We start from the raw sequence: 15,216 nt of genomic DNA, 5'->3' as shown, positions 1-15,216 counted from the left end.
CAGCAACGAAGACCCAATGCAGCCAAAAACAAACAAAAAAAGAGTGGATTTACTGGATCTCACATGCATGAATGTGCAACCTTCAGTAAGTACCACCGAATTCCACCACTTTACACTGTTGCTGGCAGTGCATGTGGATTCCAGTTTTCAGCATCATGGCCACTACTGAGTAGTCTCTGACATTCTAGCTTTTGTCAGTTTGAAAGAATGGCGTAGTCTCTGACATTCTAGCTTTTGTCAGTTAGAAAGAATGGCGTAGTCTCTGACATTCTAACTTTTGTCAGTTTGAAAGAATGGGGTAGAAGTTGTGTTAGTTTGCGTTTCACTGTTGGTGAGATCTCATATACTTACTGGTCATTTGGGTTTTCTGTTCAGTGAATTGCCTGTTTATATCCTTTGCCCAGCTCTTTAGTTTCCCGTCATTGTTGTTACTGATTTGCAGAAATTCCTTATAGTTTTTAAATCTATTCCTCTGTTGTTTTAGAGATTTGCAATGAAATGACTTTTGTCAGTTTCTCATGTATGTGCCGATCCAGATTATAGTGCTCCTTTTTGACGAGAAATCTTTAATTTTTTTTTTTTTTTTAAAGATCTTATGTGGCCAATTTACTAGTTTTTATTTTTATTTATTTATTTATTTTTGGCTGTGTTGGGTCTTCGTTTCTGTACGAGGGCTTTCTCCAGTTGCGGCAAGTGGGGGCCACTCTTCGTCGCGGTGCGCGGGCCTCTCACTATCGCGGCCTCTCTCGTTGCGGAGCACAGGCTCCAGACGCGCAGGCTCAGTAATTGTGGCTCACGGGCTCAGTTGCTCCGCGGCATGTGGGATCTTCCCAGACCAGGGCTCGAACCTGTGTCCCCTGCATTGGCAGGCAGATTCTCAACCACTGCGCCACCAGGGAAGCCCCGAAATCTTTAATTTTAATGCAGACAAAGCAATATTCAATAGAACAATACTGCAAGATAATGTTCAGATGTTAAAGTCTGGGTGTATCTGACAGTTTGGGAAGTATTTGTTAGTTTTTGGTAGCTGATATCTCATAAAAAGCTTTAAACATATGTAGTTGGTGATTTTAGCTTTAAAGGTAGAAGGAACATATGTGAGTTGGCTTTTTCTCATCCCCTCCTGCCCGTTCAAATAACAAAAATGTTGACCTTCCTTGAGATGTGAAAATAGTAGCAGTGAAACATAAAACGATGTGGTAAGATTCATTAACTTACAAATAAAAAAATATCTAAAAATTTGATATTTAACCTGCTTGGAATTCTAAAAGCAACCTACAAGTATTTAAAAAAAAAAAAACAAACCCACTTTAGATTTAAAGCTTTCAAATGCCTTCCTTCAAGCAGAACTTAGCATGTATGCTCACATCACTTTTGACATTTACAGATGATGTTCTTTTAAGTTTTGATTATGATGAAATGAATACTTTACCCATATTAAGAATGTATATTTTAATTGTGACAGTACTTCAAAATCGTTTGGTGGTTGTCGCTAGATTAGAGTGCTTGGAACGTTTTGGCACGCCATCTCAGAGAAAAGTGCAGCGAAAGTGCACAGTAGTAATACTACTACAGTTTCTGTCATTTCCTTCTTATATGGTTTATACAACCTAATTTCTAGACCACATAGATCCCCTCTACACACTGATCTGCTCTGTTTACTGGTCAAGATCTTTCTACACATCAGAGCACATCCACATAAATGAAGCAGTATGGTGCCACACCGTTGCCACAAAACTTTAAGCAAGTTAGGGAATTTTTCATGTATCATTTAAGATTTTAGGATTATTATCATTAGAGCTTAGTCTAGGGTCATAAGGGTCTGTAATTTGAAAAACAAGCATAAGCTGCCAACTTTTCATTTTTCTGAAAATCAGTGGACTTGAACTTGGGGCTTCCATCCTATTTTTTCTCTCCTAACAATTATTCCTACAGGAAAATTTGGGAATACACAGAAGCATTCTTATTGACAGTTAAAAACAACAACAAAAAGACATCTGAAAATGCATACAAGGGGAAGCTTCCTTTATTAGGCAGATTACCACTAGACCCCCAAAGATCACCACAGCCCCCGACCCTTGCCATTTATGTCCTTGGCTTTCCAGCCCCTTCTTATCTCAATAGAAAACAGAAAAGTTGAAAATAAATTCCATTAGAATTGATATTCCAGGCATATATATACCTGTTCCTTTATGCCTGGGATATTTTCCTCGTTTTATAATACTTTACATTTACCTGCCTTTCTATGTAAGGGAAAAACTTTCTGCCCTCCATCCTTCCTCGCTTTAGCTTTGAAGCGTATAACCACCCAGACTTTCTGGAAAACGGAGTTTATGAGCGGGCCAAATCCGGCCAGATCTTGTGCTTTGTCCTTGTAACAAGATGATTTTCACGTTAAGTTCGAATTACTATCAAGGATGAGTAACACAACATTATTTTTGTTCCTAAACAGGAATTTTCTGAACCAACAATTATTCTTTTTGAAAGAGAAGACTTCAAAGGAAAAAAGATTGAATTTAGTACAGAAATAGTTAATCTCCGATCCCTAGGATTCAACACGCACATACGCTCTGTTCAGGTGATTGGTGGCATGTAAGTGAGTTACCTACTTGTTTATTCAGTAAAATAGATTTTAAAAATTAAGTTTGATCATATTTCTCTTCTATGTTACCTTAACCAAATTGACGTATAACCCCTTTTTTTTCTGTAAGGGTTAATATTTATGTTCCCTCTTAGTATTTTTCTGTAAGGGTTAATATTTATGTTCCCTCATAGTATACTTTTCCTATTGGGACAAGCCAGGTGTGGGACATCATCTCTTCATCCAGATTTTTAGTTTACTTAAGATAAGGACTCTCAAAGTTCCTAGGCGAATGCTTTGCAATAAAGTTATTGAGCACTTCCTTCGTAAGTAGGAAAGAGAACTGATTTTGCTTATCCTTTTGAAGACCAAGTCCTTTGATTTTGGAGTAATGGTTGGGATTTTCCTTCAACTAGGAGTGACTAGCAGATGTTATAGGCAAAATGATTTAATGTCAACATGGGAAGATTTTTCTCAACTTTGAATAATTTTGAAATTAAGATGTAAAAATGAATAAGGACTATCAATGTAATGTGTTTTTACAAAAGTATTTTTCTTTCACTCACAAAAACAATAGGTATAGTTTGAAGGCATCAAATGTTGGAGAGGACTACAGCTATTTAAAAAACAAATTCGGATTATTAGGGTGATAGAATTTTATGCATGACTTTTTTTTCCAACAGGTTTAAACTAATATTTTGTTTTCATGATAAAATGACTACGATGATAACATTTTAGAGTTCCAGGGTTAAAAATAGAGAACATTCTTCCTTGATGTAATACATCAACCAGAGAGAAAGATTGCTGTGTTGCTTGCATGCTGGTCTGCGCTGGAACCCAGACTTCAGGTGTGGGTACCAGCATCTCTGTGTGGAAGAGACCTGAGTATCTTTAGTAGTTTTCTGGATTGAGGAAGATTACTCTCATTTTAAACAAAACTTTATTATTTATTTTTATCTAACCCTTACATAGCACTTAGCCTGTGTAAGAACTTTACAAGTATTAACCATTTAAATAAAGGTCCATTATTACAACTGAAGATGTTTTATGTAAAGTTCACAGGAAGTACTGGGCTGTCCTGCTAAAAGACTATCTCTAGTTCATTGCCTTATTGAAGAAAAAACTTACCTATTTCTCTTCAAGAGTGGAACTTTTGGGCATAAATACTCATGTACCATGAATTTGCTATTTGTCAAGACACGGGTGCTGTAGCTGTTTTTAATAATAAGGTAGTTTCCTTTTTTTAATCCTCCAACATATATTTAAAGTATAAAAAGCTCGGTCTAGGGACTTCCCGTGGTGCAGTGGTTAAGAATCCGCCTGCCAAAGCAGGGGACACGGGTTCGATCCCTGGTCCAGGAAGATCCCACGTGCCACGGAGCAACTAAGCCCGTGCGCCACAACTACTGAGCCTGCACTCTAGAGCCCATGAGCCACAACTACTGAAGCCCGTGTGCCACAACTACTGAGCCCACATGCTGCAACTACTGAAACCTGCACGCTCTAGGGCCTGCATGCTGCAACGAGAAGCCACCGCAATGAGAAGCCCGCGCACCAAAACGAAGAGTAGCCCCCGCTCACCACAACTAGAGAAAGCCCAAGTACAGCAATGAAGACCCAATGCAGCCAAAAATAAATTAAAAATAAATAAATGAAAAGCTCAGTCTAAAAATCAAAGTGTTCTGAAAATATAATTGGTGCCCACTGTGAAATGGATATTGGTACTTACTGTGGTTATCTCCTTTTGTTTTCCAGATGGGTTACTTATGAATATGGCAATTACAGGGGTCGACAGTTCCTATTGTCACCAGCAGAAGTACCTAATTGGTATGAATTCAGTGGCTGTCACCAAATAGGTTCTCTACGACCTTTTGTTCAGGTATTTTCTTCTTCTACATGCTCTGAATAGACTCTTCTCTGAAATCATTTTTTGTAAATGTAATTAACTTTTCAGTTTCAATTTTAAGTGTGAAATTGGCCTCTCCCCCACCCCACCCCCCCGAGAATTTCTGAATTTCGGCTGTGTTTCTGGTGCCAAAAGGTTGTGACTGCTTTCAGAAATGTTATTACGCCTGACATCAAAACGTGGTATGCCCCAAGCCCTGGGTTGTCCATAGGCAGGCTCCCAGCCCCAGGCACTTTGAAATTCTGTCAACCTCTCCTCATTGAGAAAATCCTAAAGCCTCTGAAACTCTCAGATATAGCAGTTTTCCCTTATCCAGCCTCATTTGGGATTCTGCCCCTGCTACTGATGCTTGTTCAGTGCTTCTAAAGTACAGCTTGTATATGACTGTTGCTGGGGTTTTGTCTTCTAGAAACGAATTTATTTCAGACTTCGAAACAAAGCAACAGGGTTATTCATGTCAACCAATGGAAACTTAGAGGATCTGAAGCTTCTCAGAATACAGGTCATGGAGGATGTCGGTGCTGAGGATCAGATTTGGATTTACCAAGAAGGATGCATCAAATGCAGGGTGAGCTTTTTGGATTAGACAAGGGTCTATAATAGTATCTTTCTTCAAGTAGATGCTACTTCACGATTCCTGGAGCATTTTCAGAACTAAGTTAGAAGGTTTTTCATGAAACTATTTCTTAGTTCTGATAGAACCTGTCTAGGAACCTAAATGGGAGGTAAATCTAGCACTGATCCAAGATAGAATCTTTACATCTATACTTGATTTTTATACAGTAATAGAAAAAGGAAATGTCTGTGTTACCCTCCCCCTTTTCCTTAACCTACTTGTTATAGAAATAAATTTATAAGCCCCATCATTATCAACACAGATCACTCTTGGTTTGTTTCCGTTTTGGAGGACCCCACAGACTAGGTTGAAGGGTGAAGAGATACCACCCTGTGTACAACACAATCCATTTCCCAATTGTCACACCTTGTGAAATGGAAAATTGCCCATCTCCCTCCTATCACTCCCACCACAATGCACATTTAAAAGCTGAGTGTTGTAAGATTTTATGAGAGACGCTCACACTTCTATTGTACATATTCTTTTTAACTCCTTGATTTTATGGGCTTGACTGTTTGCTCCTGATTTTTTTTTAATCCTGGTGCCCCGTGCGTCAGCAGAAGGCATTACGGCCTGCTGAAAGAAGTACAGCTTGTTAATTGGGTCTGTTGTGCTTGAGGGAGAATCATCCTTTCAGTAAACAGAAGTACTATTTAGACATGCATAGAAGAAATAGCATGAGAAACAGAAGTAACTAATATAGAGGCATAGAAAAAGCAAACTTCTGCCTTTGAATTATCTTAATTCAAGAAAATGGCATCTTTCCGCAGTTTATTTCTAATGAACATTACAGTGATACTGTTTTAACAGCTTTGAATTTGATAGGTCAATGAGAAAAAGGAAACTGTCCTAGATTATCACAATCCTTTTATCTCAATATATTGTAGACTAGTACACTTTTCATAAGCATTTTCTATAGCAATATGTGTAAATGCCATATGAACATGACTACCATACCTTATTTATATTATATTAAGGGTAGATTCAGTTCATAGAAGGACCCATAAGATCTTTGCTTTGCATTAGAACACACTCTACTGCATTTGTGTTTTCTCTTTTTATACTTGGATAGCATGCCTTTTTAGAAAATTTTAGACATTCTCATGAAGGAAGACAAGAGAAATTAGTAAATGGAATTCCAAGTTTTAAAATGATAAAATGCCCTTTTAGCAACTTCAGTGCCACAGCAGCCTTCAAAATTAGAGATGCAGTCATATTCCGGAAGGGTCAGGCTGAGTGGAGTGGATACGTCGGGGAGATTAGCTACAGACCCAGCCTCAGATCATGGTGATTTCTGGGGGAGAAATATCATGATGGGCATTTTTAGTGTTCTAAGGCTTCCCTTACTTATAAGACAGAGGGCCTCACAAAGGGCATAAATCTCTTAACAATGGACAAGAATTGAGAACTTTCTATCACTTATGTCATCTGAGATGAAGGGCATAAATATTTGTTTGATCCCAGTTACCATGGCTAGAAGCTGAAATTCCTCATGTGGGCTAAGATAACTTTAAAAATCAGCTCACACAGGAAATTGCTTACAATGGTACCTGAATGTATATCCACTCATGTCTAAGGTACCTTGTCTTTTCCACTGAGCAGATAGCAGAAGACTGCTGCCTGACCATCGCGGGGAGCCTAGTAACCTCTGGCTCTAAACTGGGCCTGGCGCTCGAACAGAGCGTCGACAGTCAGTTCTGGAGCATGAAGTCTGACGGCAGGATCTATAGCAAGCTGAAGCCAAATTTAGTTTTAGATATCAAAGGTAAGGATCGTTTCCTTTATTTTCTTTGTTGTGTCTTTCTTCAGTTAACTAAAAAGCTCTTCTTTACTTTTGAAAATGATGCGTGTACTATTATTAATAGTAAGTGATCCCTTACTATGTGCCAGCCTCAGTGCTATACACTGTACGTACGTTATCTCACGTGATCTTCACAGCAGCCCCAAGAGGCCTGTGTTATCCCTCCTTCCCCCGCTTCACAGCCCCCAAACTGAGGCTCAGAGGAGTTAATCAGTTTGGCCACAATCTCACACCCATTAAGTGCTGAGGTGGAATCCGGACATGGGCCAACTTTAAACCATTTATTATAACAATGTTAGACTAAAATTCCCAAGTTAAAAGGCTATGATCTCAGTCTGTATAGTTGATGATTCTCATGTACACGCATGTAAACTTCCATTGTAAAGATCTAAGACTGAAAAGGAATTAAAACAAACAACATAGCCAAAAAGATTTCAACTTAACATTTGTTCAGTGAAGTTAATCCAGAGCAAACCGATTGATGGTGCTTGGGGAAGAGCAAATAAATTTAGGCCAGGGGTTTCCAAACTTTATCTGCATCAGAATCCCCTGGAGGGCTTGTTAAAAAACACAGATTGCTGGGTTCCACCCTCAGAGGTTCTGATTCAGTAGGTCTGAGGTAGGGCCCAAGAATCTGCATGTCTAACAAGTTCCCAGGTAATGCCCATGCTGCCTGTCTACGAGGACTACTGATGATAATTTTAAAACAACATAAAGCAAAAAAACTGACCTCAAGTAGACATGGGAATTCAGTGAACCTCCGTTGCTATAGACAAGCAAATGATGATAGTGTGTTTTATTCATGTCATATGGGGTAATTTTGCTTTAAATTATTAATGGAGACTTTCTATCCCCTATCAGGAAACCAGTGTGGTTATGTTCGTCAATTTAGTGGAACCATACTATTACCACACACCACTTTAAATCATGGCTAGAAAGTTGGCTCAATTTTACCTGAGTCAGGGTTCTGAGCCAAAGCTGTCATTAAAAATTAAGATATAGTGGTGAAGAAACAGCTGCAACCTGGATTTAAAATAACTTTTGTGGAAGATGGAGAATAAGCCTGAACATTTCCATCAGGGGCTTTGGTGACTGCCCCTGGAGAAAAGTGGCTGTCACTTCGGATCTGCAGGTGGGGAGAGTGGCCCAGCCACCTAACAATGGGATTAGAATTCACAAAGAATCTGAGGAACAGAAAGGTACCCAGAGGCAAACTAAGTTTAATGAGGCAAAGGCAGGGCACTACATTTAGGGAGCACCACTAAGCAATATCTAACTCCAGGCTGGATGGGGCCCAAAGTCGTACATTGTATAAAATGCAAGCAGGAGACAAATGCATTATAGGCTGGCACGACCGATCTGTCAGTATGTACACAAGTAAGATACCCATTTTATAGATGGTCAACCTGAGGTTCAAACTGTTAAGAGTCACTATCTTTATTCTTATTTTGAACAACTTGTTAAACTGGAGCTCCTCAGTCTATACAAGATAGAGTTTCAAAACCTCCAGAGAAGCCAAAGAAATGTGACTAGACTGAATTGGAAACATGGATTTTGGGGAAAATACGGACTCATGTTTCTTACAGATGTGATCAGCTTCCAATGTCCAGGGTTAAGGTCATTGTAATCTTTATGAGCTAGTCTCTTAGAGCATTCCTTTTATTCTTTCAACATGTATTTATTGGGTACCCACTATGTGACAGGCTCTGTGCCACACACTGGGGGTATCAAAGTGAAAGGGAAAAAAAAAAAAAAAGGACAGTACCTTGGCTTCAGAGCGCTTACATTCTGGAAGCGCCAAGGATATGGGATTTTCCCCCACTTGCTACCCTGGCAGTTGACCAGGAGTTAAGGATACCTGGCTTTCTAGTCTTCGACTCTGAAAAGGACTGTGGGACTCCAGGAGCTTCCTCCTTAGTGCTTCACTTTAAAGCTCCAAGGTCACTTCCTAAAATGCAATATAAATTAGTTCAGTGCCTTTGGAATAAGGATACTGTTCTGTATGTTTGTGAACTCTCAGTATATCGAGTATGGTAGCTACAATAATCACTTGTTAAACTGGTTTAAACGTCTCAGAATGTGGGAGAATGATGCCATCTTGTGGACAAGAGAGAGTAGGGCCACACATCCCACATACTGTGCAAGGGAGATAGAAATACATCTTTCTCTTAGGGGCACTTAATAGGAGACTGTGACTTTCACTGGCTACAACTGTTGACCATTTGTTACCTACTAATATTACCGTAAGATTTATTTCTTTTAATCTATCTCCTGGTGTTTTGGTAGACAACCGTGTATTATTCCAGACCAAAGACATTGTAACAACAGTGTAAGAGATACCAGCATATTCACACTCACTTTAAAAAAGTCTGGGAGGATTTTAATCCTCCCCAAAGGCAAAGAATGAATCAGATTATTTCTCAAGAACTTTCTAGTCGTCATGACTCTAATTAGAATTATGATGTAATATACACAGAAAGTATGTTTAAGATACTATAATCTTGAAGAATGAAAAAGACATTGTGACCTTAAGATTATACTCCACTGAGATTTCAGCAAGTATTGTGTGTTGTGCCTCAGTGGAGACGGTGGGGTCTGTGGTGGTGGTGACTTTTTTTCCCAAACTTAAGCATAAAATGCCCAGGGCACCTTGCCTTTGTGTTCTGTCCTATACCTAGCTGTGCAGAGGCTCTTAGTTATCATGATGATAAACCAATTTCTTAGGGGCATGCATAAGAGATGATTTCTTCCCTATCAAAATCTATTGTGTAAGTTTTCAGACCTTTTGGATGTTTTGTAAATGCTTTAAAAGAGAACGTTTAATTTCTCTTGGCCTGAGGCTGCAGTATGATTTCAATACCAGTCGCACTTACCCTGCGGCGAGATGAACAGATTTTAATTTTGATGGAGTCCTTGGTGCTATAACGTTGGTACAGAGGCTTATGCTGAAAAGGATAAGGTATCTGAAAGGATGTTTACTCCACACTGGAAAAAAATCGCATGGCCCTTTCTTTTGTTAATGATACTTCTCCACTGAAAGAAGAGGCCATGAGGCTGAAGAATCTGAAATATCTAGTAGGCACCCTTGGAAAAAAATATTCTGGTGAAAGGGAAACCATACTAGTTTTACAGTCTAATGGAACTCAGCATGTTAAATGCAATGAATTTTTATACACCACAGCCTGTGGGTTCCCAGAAGTGGGAGTGCTGCCCTGCCTATACTTCTGGGTATCATTCAAACCTCCCCTTTGACCTAATACAACTATTTTTCATTGTTCATGCAAAATTTGTTCCGATGACCATTCTACTCAGGCCCGCCTGCTTTTTTTTGCTGGTATCTCAAATCCACAGTCCCACCACTGAATATTTGTCACAATCTCTTTATTCCTTTTCCCATTTCTAGATTCTGACCCCCCCCCACCCCGCCGGCCCGGTGCCATATGATGGGGCTTTAACACATCACCCCCCAGAGGCTGGAACCTCTCAGCCCTCAGTGTGTTTCTGGGCTTTCCTCCCTGCTTTGTCTCCTCGAGGCACATAGTTTTACACCTTGCTTACTCTTGTTACATTGGTGTTGTGATGATAAACTGTGTCTGCTACAGCCCCTTCATGTGGGCATGTTTCCCTCTATCATTTTCCTCTTCTCTCTTTCAGGGGGTACACAGTATGATCACAATCACCTTATCCTCAACAGTGTCAGCAAAGAGAAGCTAACACAAGTGTGGGAAGCCATGGTCCTATAGACCTGAATTAAAGAATGCAGGAGGAATATTTCTGGAGGTCTTTCGGCTACCTTATTTAAACAAAAAAAAAAAAAAAAGAAAAAACAAGGACTGCAGACAGAAGCACCAAGAAGAAAGTGGACCTGCTCCTTCAACAACTCTAAATTCTCTCTTGAATCACAGCACCGTGACCAGGACAACCACTCATCTTCTCAAAAGACTGGAATCGTTTTAAACCAGTCATTTATCCTCCTCTTGTTTCATCCCTTTCATTTCTTTTCAGTAGCTGTTTAAACAGGTTGCCTCATTAGCAGCAAGACTATGTACATTTTAAATTATTTCCAAAGATAGAGAACGAGAACAAACTTACCGACCTTGCAGACCTACAAGTCCTGTACACTTTAAAGGGAAGGACAGAAGCTCAAGTTTGTAAGGTAGGACTGTTCAGCATCTGAGAAGAAATCATTTATTAGGCCTGTAATTTTGGTCCTTGATCTTCTGATTTCTGGACTTATTAATTATGCCGTATAGCGAAGTGGGGAAAGCCTTATCTAGTCAGACCTACCTTAAGCAACTAAGTATAAACAAAATGTTTCTGTTAATATTAAAAATTAGGGGACTTCCCTGGGGGTACAGTGGTTAAGAATTTGCCTGCCAATGCAGGGGACACGGGTTCGAGCCCTGGTCCAGGAGGATCCCACATGATGCAGAGTGGCTGGGCCCGTGTGCCTAGAGCCCGTGCTCCGCAACAAGAGAAGCCACTGCAATGAGAAGCCCGCGCACCACAACGAAGAGTAGCCCCTGCTCGCCGCAACTAGAGAAAGCCTATGCACAGCAGCAAAGACCCAATGCAGCCAAAAATAAATATATAAAAAAAAAAATTAGTAAATTTACAAAGATAGCATGTCCATGTCTGCTAACATTTATTAGCAGGATCTGGATTATTTTAACCCATTCTAGAATGTCACATGTGAGTGAGTAGTGCTTTTCTTGCAGATGCTACTGAAACAGTATTACCATGACCTAATTTATGAGCCCGTCCTCACTCATCTACAGGTAGTTCTCGCAGGCCTTTGCTAAACTCAGGTCTTTTAGCCCAGTTTCCTGCCCTCCTGTCCAGCTGCACTGGCACGAGGCCTGCACGGGGCTGCCTTCCCTGTGAGGCTCCACGGCCCCGCACCTGCTATGACTGCTGGGGGACAGCCTCAGGTCATGTACTTCTGGGAGCAGAAACGAGAGGTGTGGAAGACTCAAGAGGATGACCAGCAATTCTCTCCAGAAAGCGAAAGAAAGGAGACTGAAGCAATCCTAGCTGGCCAAATCTCAGAACCCTAAGACGCAGCAAGCATTTCAGTGGAAACTGAAAATGATTAGCTGCTGATTGTACACTCCCTGGCCCAGTCAGTCAGTGCTGTTCAAACAAACAGTGATTCTAGTTTGAACAAAACTGCTAAAACACTCCTTGAGTACACGCTTCCTCTTTTTTGTCCTCATGTCGTTGTCCTCGTGGAAGAACAAATCTTGTTTCCTTTTCAGCTACTCAGTATGTTTCCAGTTGTAAAATGCTGACCCTCTGGAGCCTGTGGGGGGCAGTGGCGACCATCAGAGTGGCTTACCTTCCGTTTTAAGATGTTCGCACACGTCCAACAGCAGCTGCCACGTGTCTTGTTCTTAGGTGCACAGCTCTGGCCTCAGGCCTCTGTGTGTCTCACTGCAGTAAGGTGGGGTAAGACTGTCTAGTCTGTGTTGAATTTATCTCTTGAATAAACTTGTTTCTGGTTAACCGTATTGATGAAATCTGAGAGAGTCCGTTCTAGCCCTCGTAACGCTTCAAAGAGGGTCAGCAGGCAGATTAGAAACAAATGTCTGATCTGGACAAGGTGGGTTTCAGAGCTGCTAGAATAACAGCAGGGGGAGATCTTTGACTAGCCTCTTTCCAGACTCAGTGGTGAAGGGGCACACTCCACTCTTCTGAGTGGACATGAGGGTAAGGAGAGGTGCCCCTCACTACCACTGGGAGGCCTCAAAGAGAAAGAGCTGAGGTTGAATTCAGAGAAGTCAAAAGTGGCTCATTCACACCTGGAAGAACATCTTGCTTTTGAGGTAAATTTGTATGGGGGGGAACAGCAATTCTAGAGAAAAACCCTCATGCAACACTACAAACGAGTGTCTAGCAGGAAGAAACCAAGTAGAAGGCTACTCAGGTCTACATCAGAAACCAAACGCTAGCAGCTGAGCTGCAGTAATGAGGGGATCGTGGCGGGAACTGGACACTTACCGTCAGTGATCAGAGGGCACAGGCTAGAGACTCAAAAGCCGCAACGGGTTTATTGGCGAGGTACCTAAATGCAAGCGTTTCGGGTCAAACTGGAGAACTCTGGTCCCCAATGGAATCGTGGTAATTTCCATGGAAAAGTCCCCAGAGAAGCACGTTTCAGTTGCTGAAAGAGGACTAGCCTTATGCAAAAAAGTAAGGGTTTTAAAAAGTTACAAACTTTACATCACCTTTCATTTTCTAAAAGCGTAAACAAGCAAATCGCTGGCGAGATTTTTACACATGACCCTAAGAGATTCAGAACTCTGAGGGCTGTTATGACCGCACAGTGGAGCAGATGGAATAAAAATCAAAGGCAACTTTGGCCAGTGGGAAAAGTGCTCACCATGACCCTAAGAAGGAATTAGCTTCAAGTAAGCTCTTCATGCTGCCATCCCTCCACATGCTGAAAGTTCTCATCTCTCACAATCATTAAGATGATAAAACAGAGTTTGAGCTACTAGAACAGAAGGTGCCACAATTTGCAAATCTGCTGTGAAAGAACAGCTTGAAAAACACAATAGGCACTTTTCAGCAGCTTTATAGCCAAGTCCAAGGGCAGAGATGTTCACGTCGTGTCCCTGCTTACATGTGTATCCCCTGCGCTTGGCACGGAGGAGCTCGGCGGACAGGAGTGCGTGGGCGCGTCGGGGCAGGTGACGCGAGAACGCTCTGGGCAGAGCAGGGTGATGACGGGGTGGGGCTGTGGCTATAAAATCCGTCTCTGCTCAGCTCAGAAGACAGGAGATGACTGGCAGAAACGTGTGTGTGTGCTAAATGTACTTCATGAAACTTCTCGTCTAAGCTGGAAAGGGACGGCTGGAAGAGAGCTGGGGCCTACAGGCACTCACCAAATAAGAGCCCACAGGCACCAAACTGAGTGTTTATTTAAACGACACTGACGACGGTCTTTCCTCGTGCGTGTCCTCTTTCTACCTTCAGGAAGGCTTCTGGAACTTTAGAAAATGGAAAGGTTTTCTCAATAACTGGCTGAATCTGTAAAACACAAGAAAGGTTGACGAGCAGGTGAGAACAGCCGCGTGGGTCAAGTCGGGTGACGTCGGTAGTCGGTTGCGTCGCGTGCCCAGCCCGGGCGAGCCTCTCTCCGGTCTGCGTGGTGCCCCCGGGTCAGGAACTCAAGGCGGGCCGGCATGACAGCTGCCCCCCGGCTTCTCCTGCCTCTCCGCGTCTCCTGTGTAAGGGAGCCCAGCCCGACCAGTAACCTACTCCGGCTCCACGCTGGGCGCCTCGCTCTCCTGCTCAGAGCCCTTCCACGGCGCCCGAGGCCAGCATCCAGAGGCCACTACCGTTCCAACCTCCGCCCTCCGTGGACCCCGCGTTACCAAGATGGGCTTAGCTGCCATTGTCTGAGCGTGGGGTGTGTGCCCCAACCCGAGCCTGCGGCGCGTCCTCTCCTTGAACCGCCGCAGGGCCTGTGTGGCCCTCCTCACAGACGGCCTGCTACAGCCCAGTGCCCGTCTCGGCCACGCCGTCCTGTGTGGTAAATGCCAAAGAATGCCAAAGAAGGCGTCCCAAGGTTCTCGCTGCGTGTGTCCCCGTGGCCCCTCACAGGCAGTGCACAGAAGAGGGACGGATTGTTTCAGTTTGTTGAATGTCTGGCCCGTCTACTCAGTCAAAGCTTAGCGCACCTGTGGGCTAGTCACCTCTCTTGTATCCGCCCCCCAACACCCAGCACAACGCTAGGCACACAGCAGGAGCTTAATAAGTGTCACTTAGGTGAAAACCAGTAAGATAACTGGGAAGCGAGAGTCCTGTGTGGGCTCTGTGGCCTTTCCCTGGCTGCAGCTGCCCTGGGGGCTTTGCTAAGCCACAGAGCAGCTAGTTGGAATTTACAGGAACGCCAGCTCAGCCAGCACATAAAGGCTTGAGTGCTGCTGGTTCTTTTTACTGTATCGTTAGTACTGCCAGCAACCTCCTTTGAAACTAGGACCAGTTAGCGCCCTCTCCCTATGCACGAATCCAACTGAACTCATCCTTTTCAAAACTTCAAGCAAAAATCATTAACTATCCACTGGCTCTTTCAGTGAACTACCTGCCACTGCTCCACAGGCAGGTATAAGCTGTCAGAAGGCATAAGCCTACATCTCGCAACCTTTTTCCTTTTACAAGAGGAAGAAGTACGTGCTCTTGTGGTGTTCAGATGCACCCGATGGACCTTCCTCTTGTGTGAATTTCACAGCCCTGCCATCAGAGAGCGTCTCAGACTCCAAAAGTTCCCTTTTCCAGAGTTGAAAATTCTTTTGTACCCATAAACC

The 15,216-nt window shown here is 42.5% G+C and overlaps 2 protein-coding genes across 6 annotated transcripts in view; one reads left to right on the top strand and one right to left on the bottom strand.

Moving 5' to 3' along the window:
- CRYBG1 (crystallin beta-gamma domain containing 1) overlaps nucleotides 1-10,754 on the top strand; it is a 207,587-nt gene extending 196,833 nt beyond the window's left edge. For all 3 annotated transcript variants that reach the window (XM_036871435.1, XM_036871436.1, XM_036871437.1), the window contains 5 exons: nucleotides 2,453-2,592; nucleotides 4,337-4,460; nucleotides 4,897-5,055; nucleotides 6,706-6,868; nucleotides 10,559-10,754. In XM_036871435.1, coding sequence (XP_036727330.1) covers nucleotides 2,453-2,592; nucleotides 4,337-4,460; nucleotides 4,897-5,055; nucleotides 6,706-6,868; nucleotides 10,559-10,647 — 675 coding nt within the window. In that variant the 3' untranslated portion in view covers nucleotides 10,648-10,754. The remainder of the gene's footprint in view (nucleotides 1-2,452; nucleotides 2,593-4,336; nucleotides 4,461-4,896; nucleotides 5,056-6,705; nucleotides 6,869-10,558) is intronic.
- Nucleotides 10,755-13,806: 3,052 nt separating this feature from the next.
- The window catches only part of RTN4IP1 (reticulon 4 interacting protein 1), a 105,476-nt gene continuing 104,066 nt past the window's right edge, over nucleotides 13,807-15,216 (bottom strand). For all 3 annotated transcript variants that reach the window (XM_036871426.1, XM_036871424.1, XM_036871425.1), the window contains one exon: nucleotides 13,807-13,936. In XM_036871426.1, coding sequence (XP_036727321.1) covers nucleotides 13,829-13,936 — 108 coding nt within the window. In that variant the 3' untranslated portion in view covers nucleotides 13,807-13,828. The remainder of the gene's footprint in view (nucleotides 13,937-15,216) is intronic.

The sequence above is a fragment of the Balaenoptera musculus genome, chromosome 12, assembly GCF_009873245.2.
Source record: "Balaenoptera musculus isolate JJ_BM4_2016_0621 chromosome 12, mBalMus1.pri.v3, whole genome shotgun sequence".
NCBI classification, from domain to species: Eukaryota; Metazoa; Chordata; class Mammalia; order Artiodactyla; family Balaenopteridae; genus Balaenoptera; species Balaenoptera musculus.
Note: the sequence above shows the minus strand (reverse complement) of the source record. Positions and strands in the feature narration are given on the sequence as shown.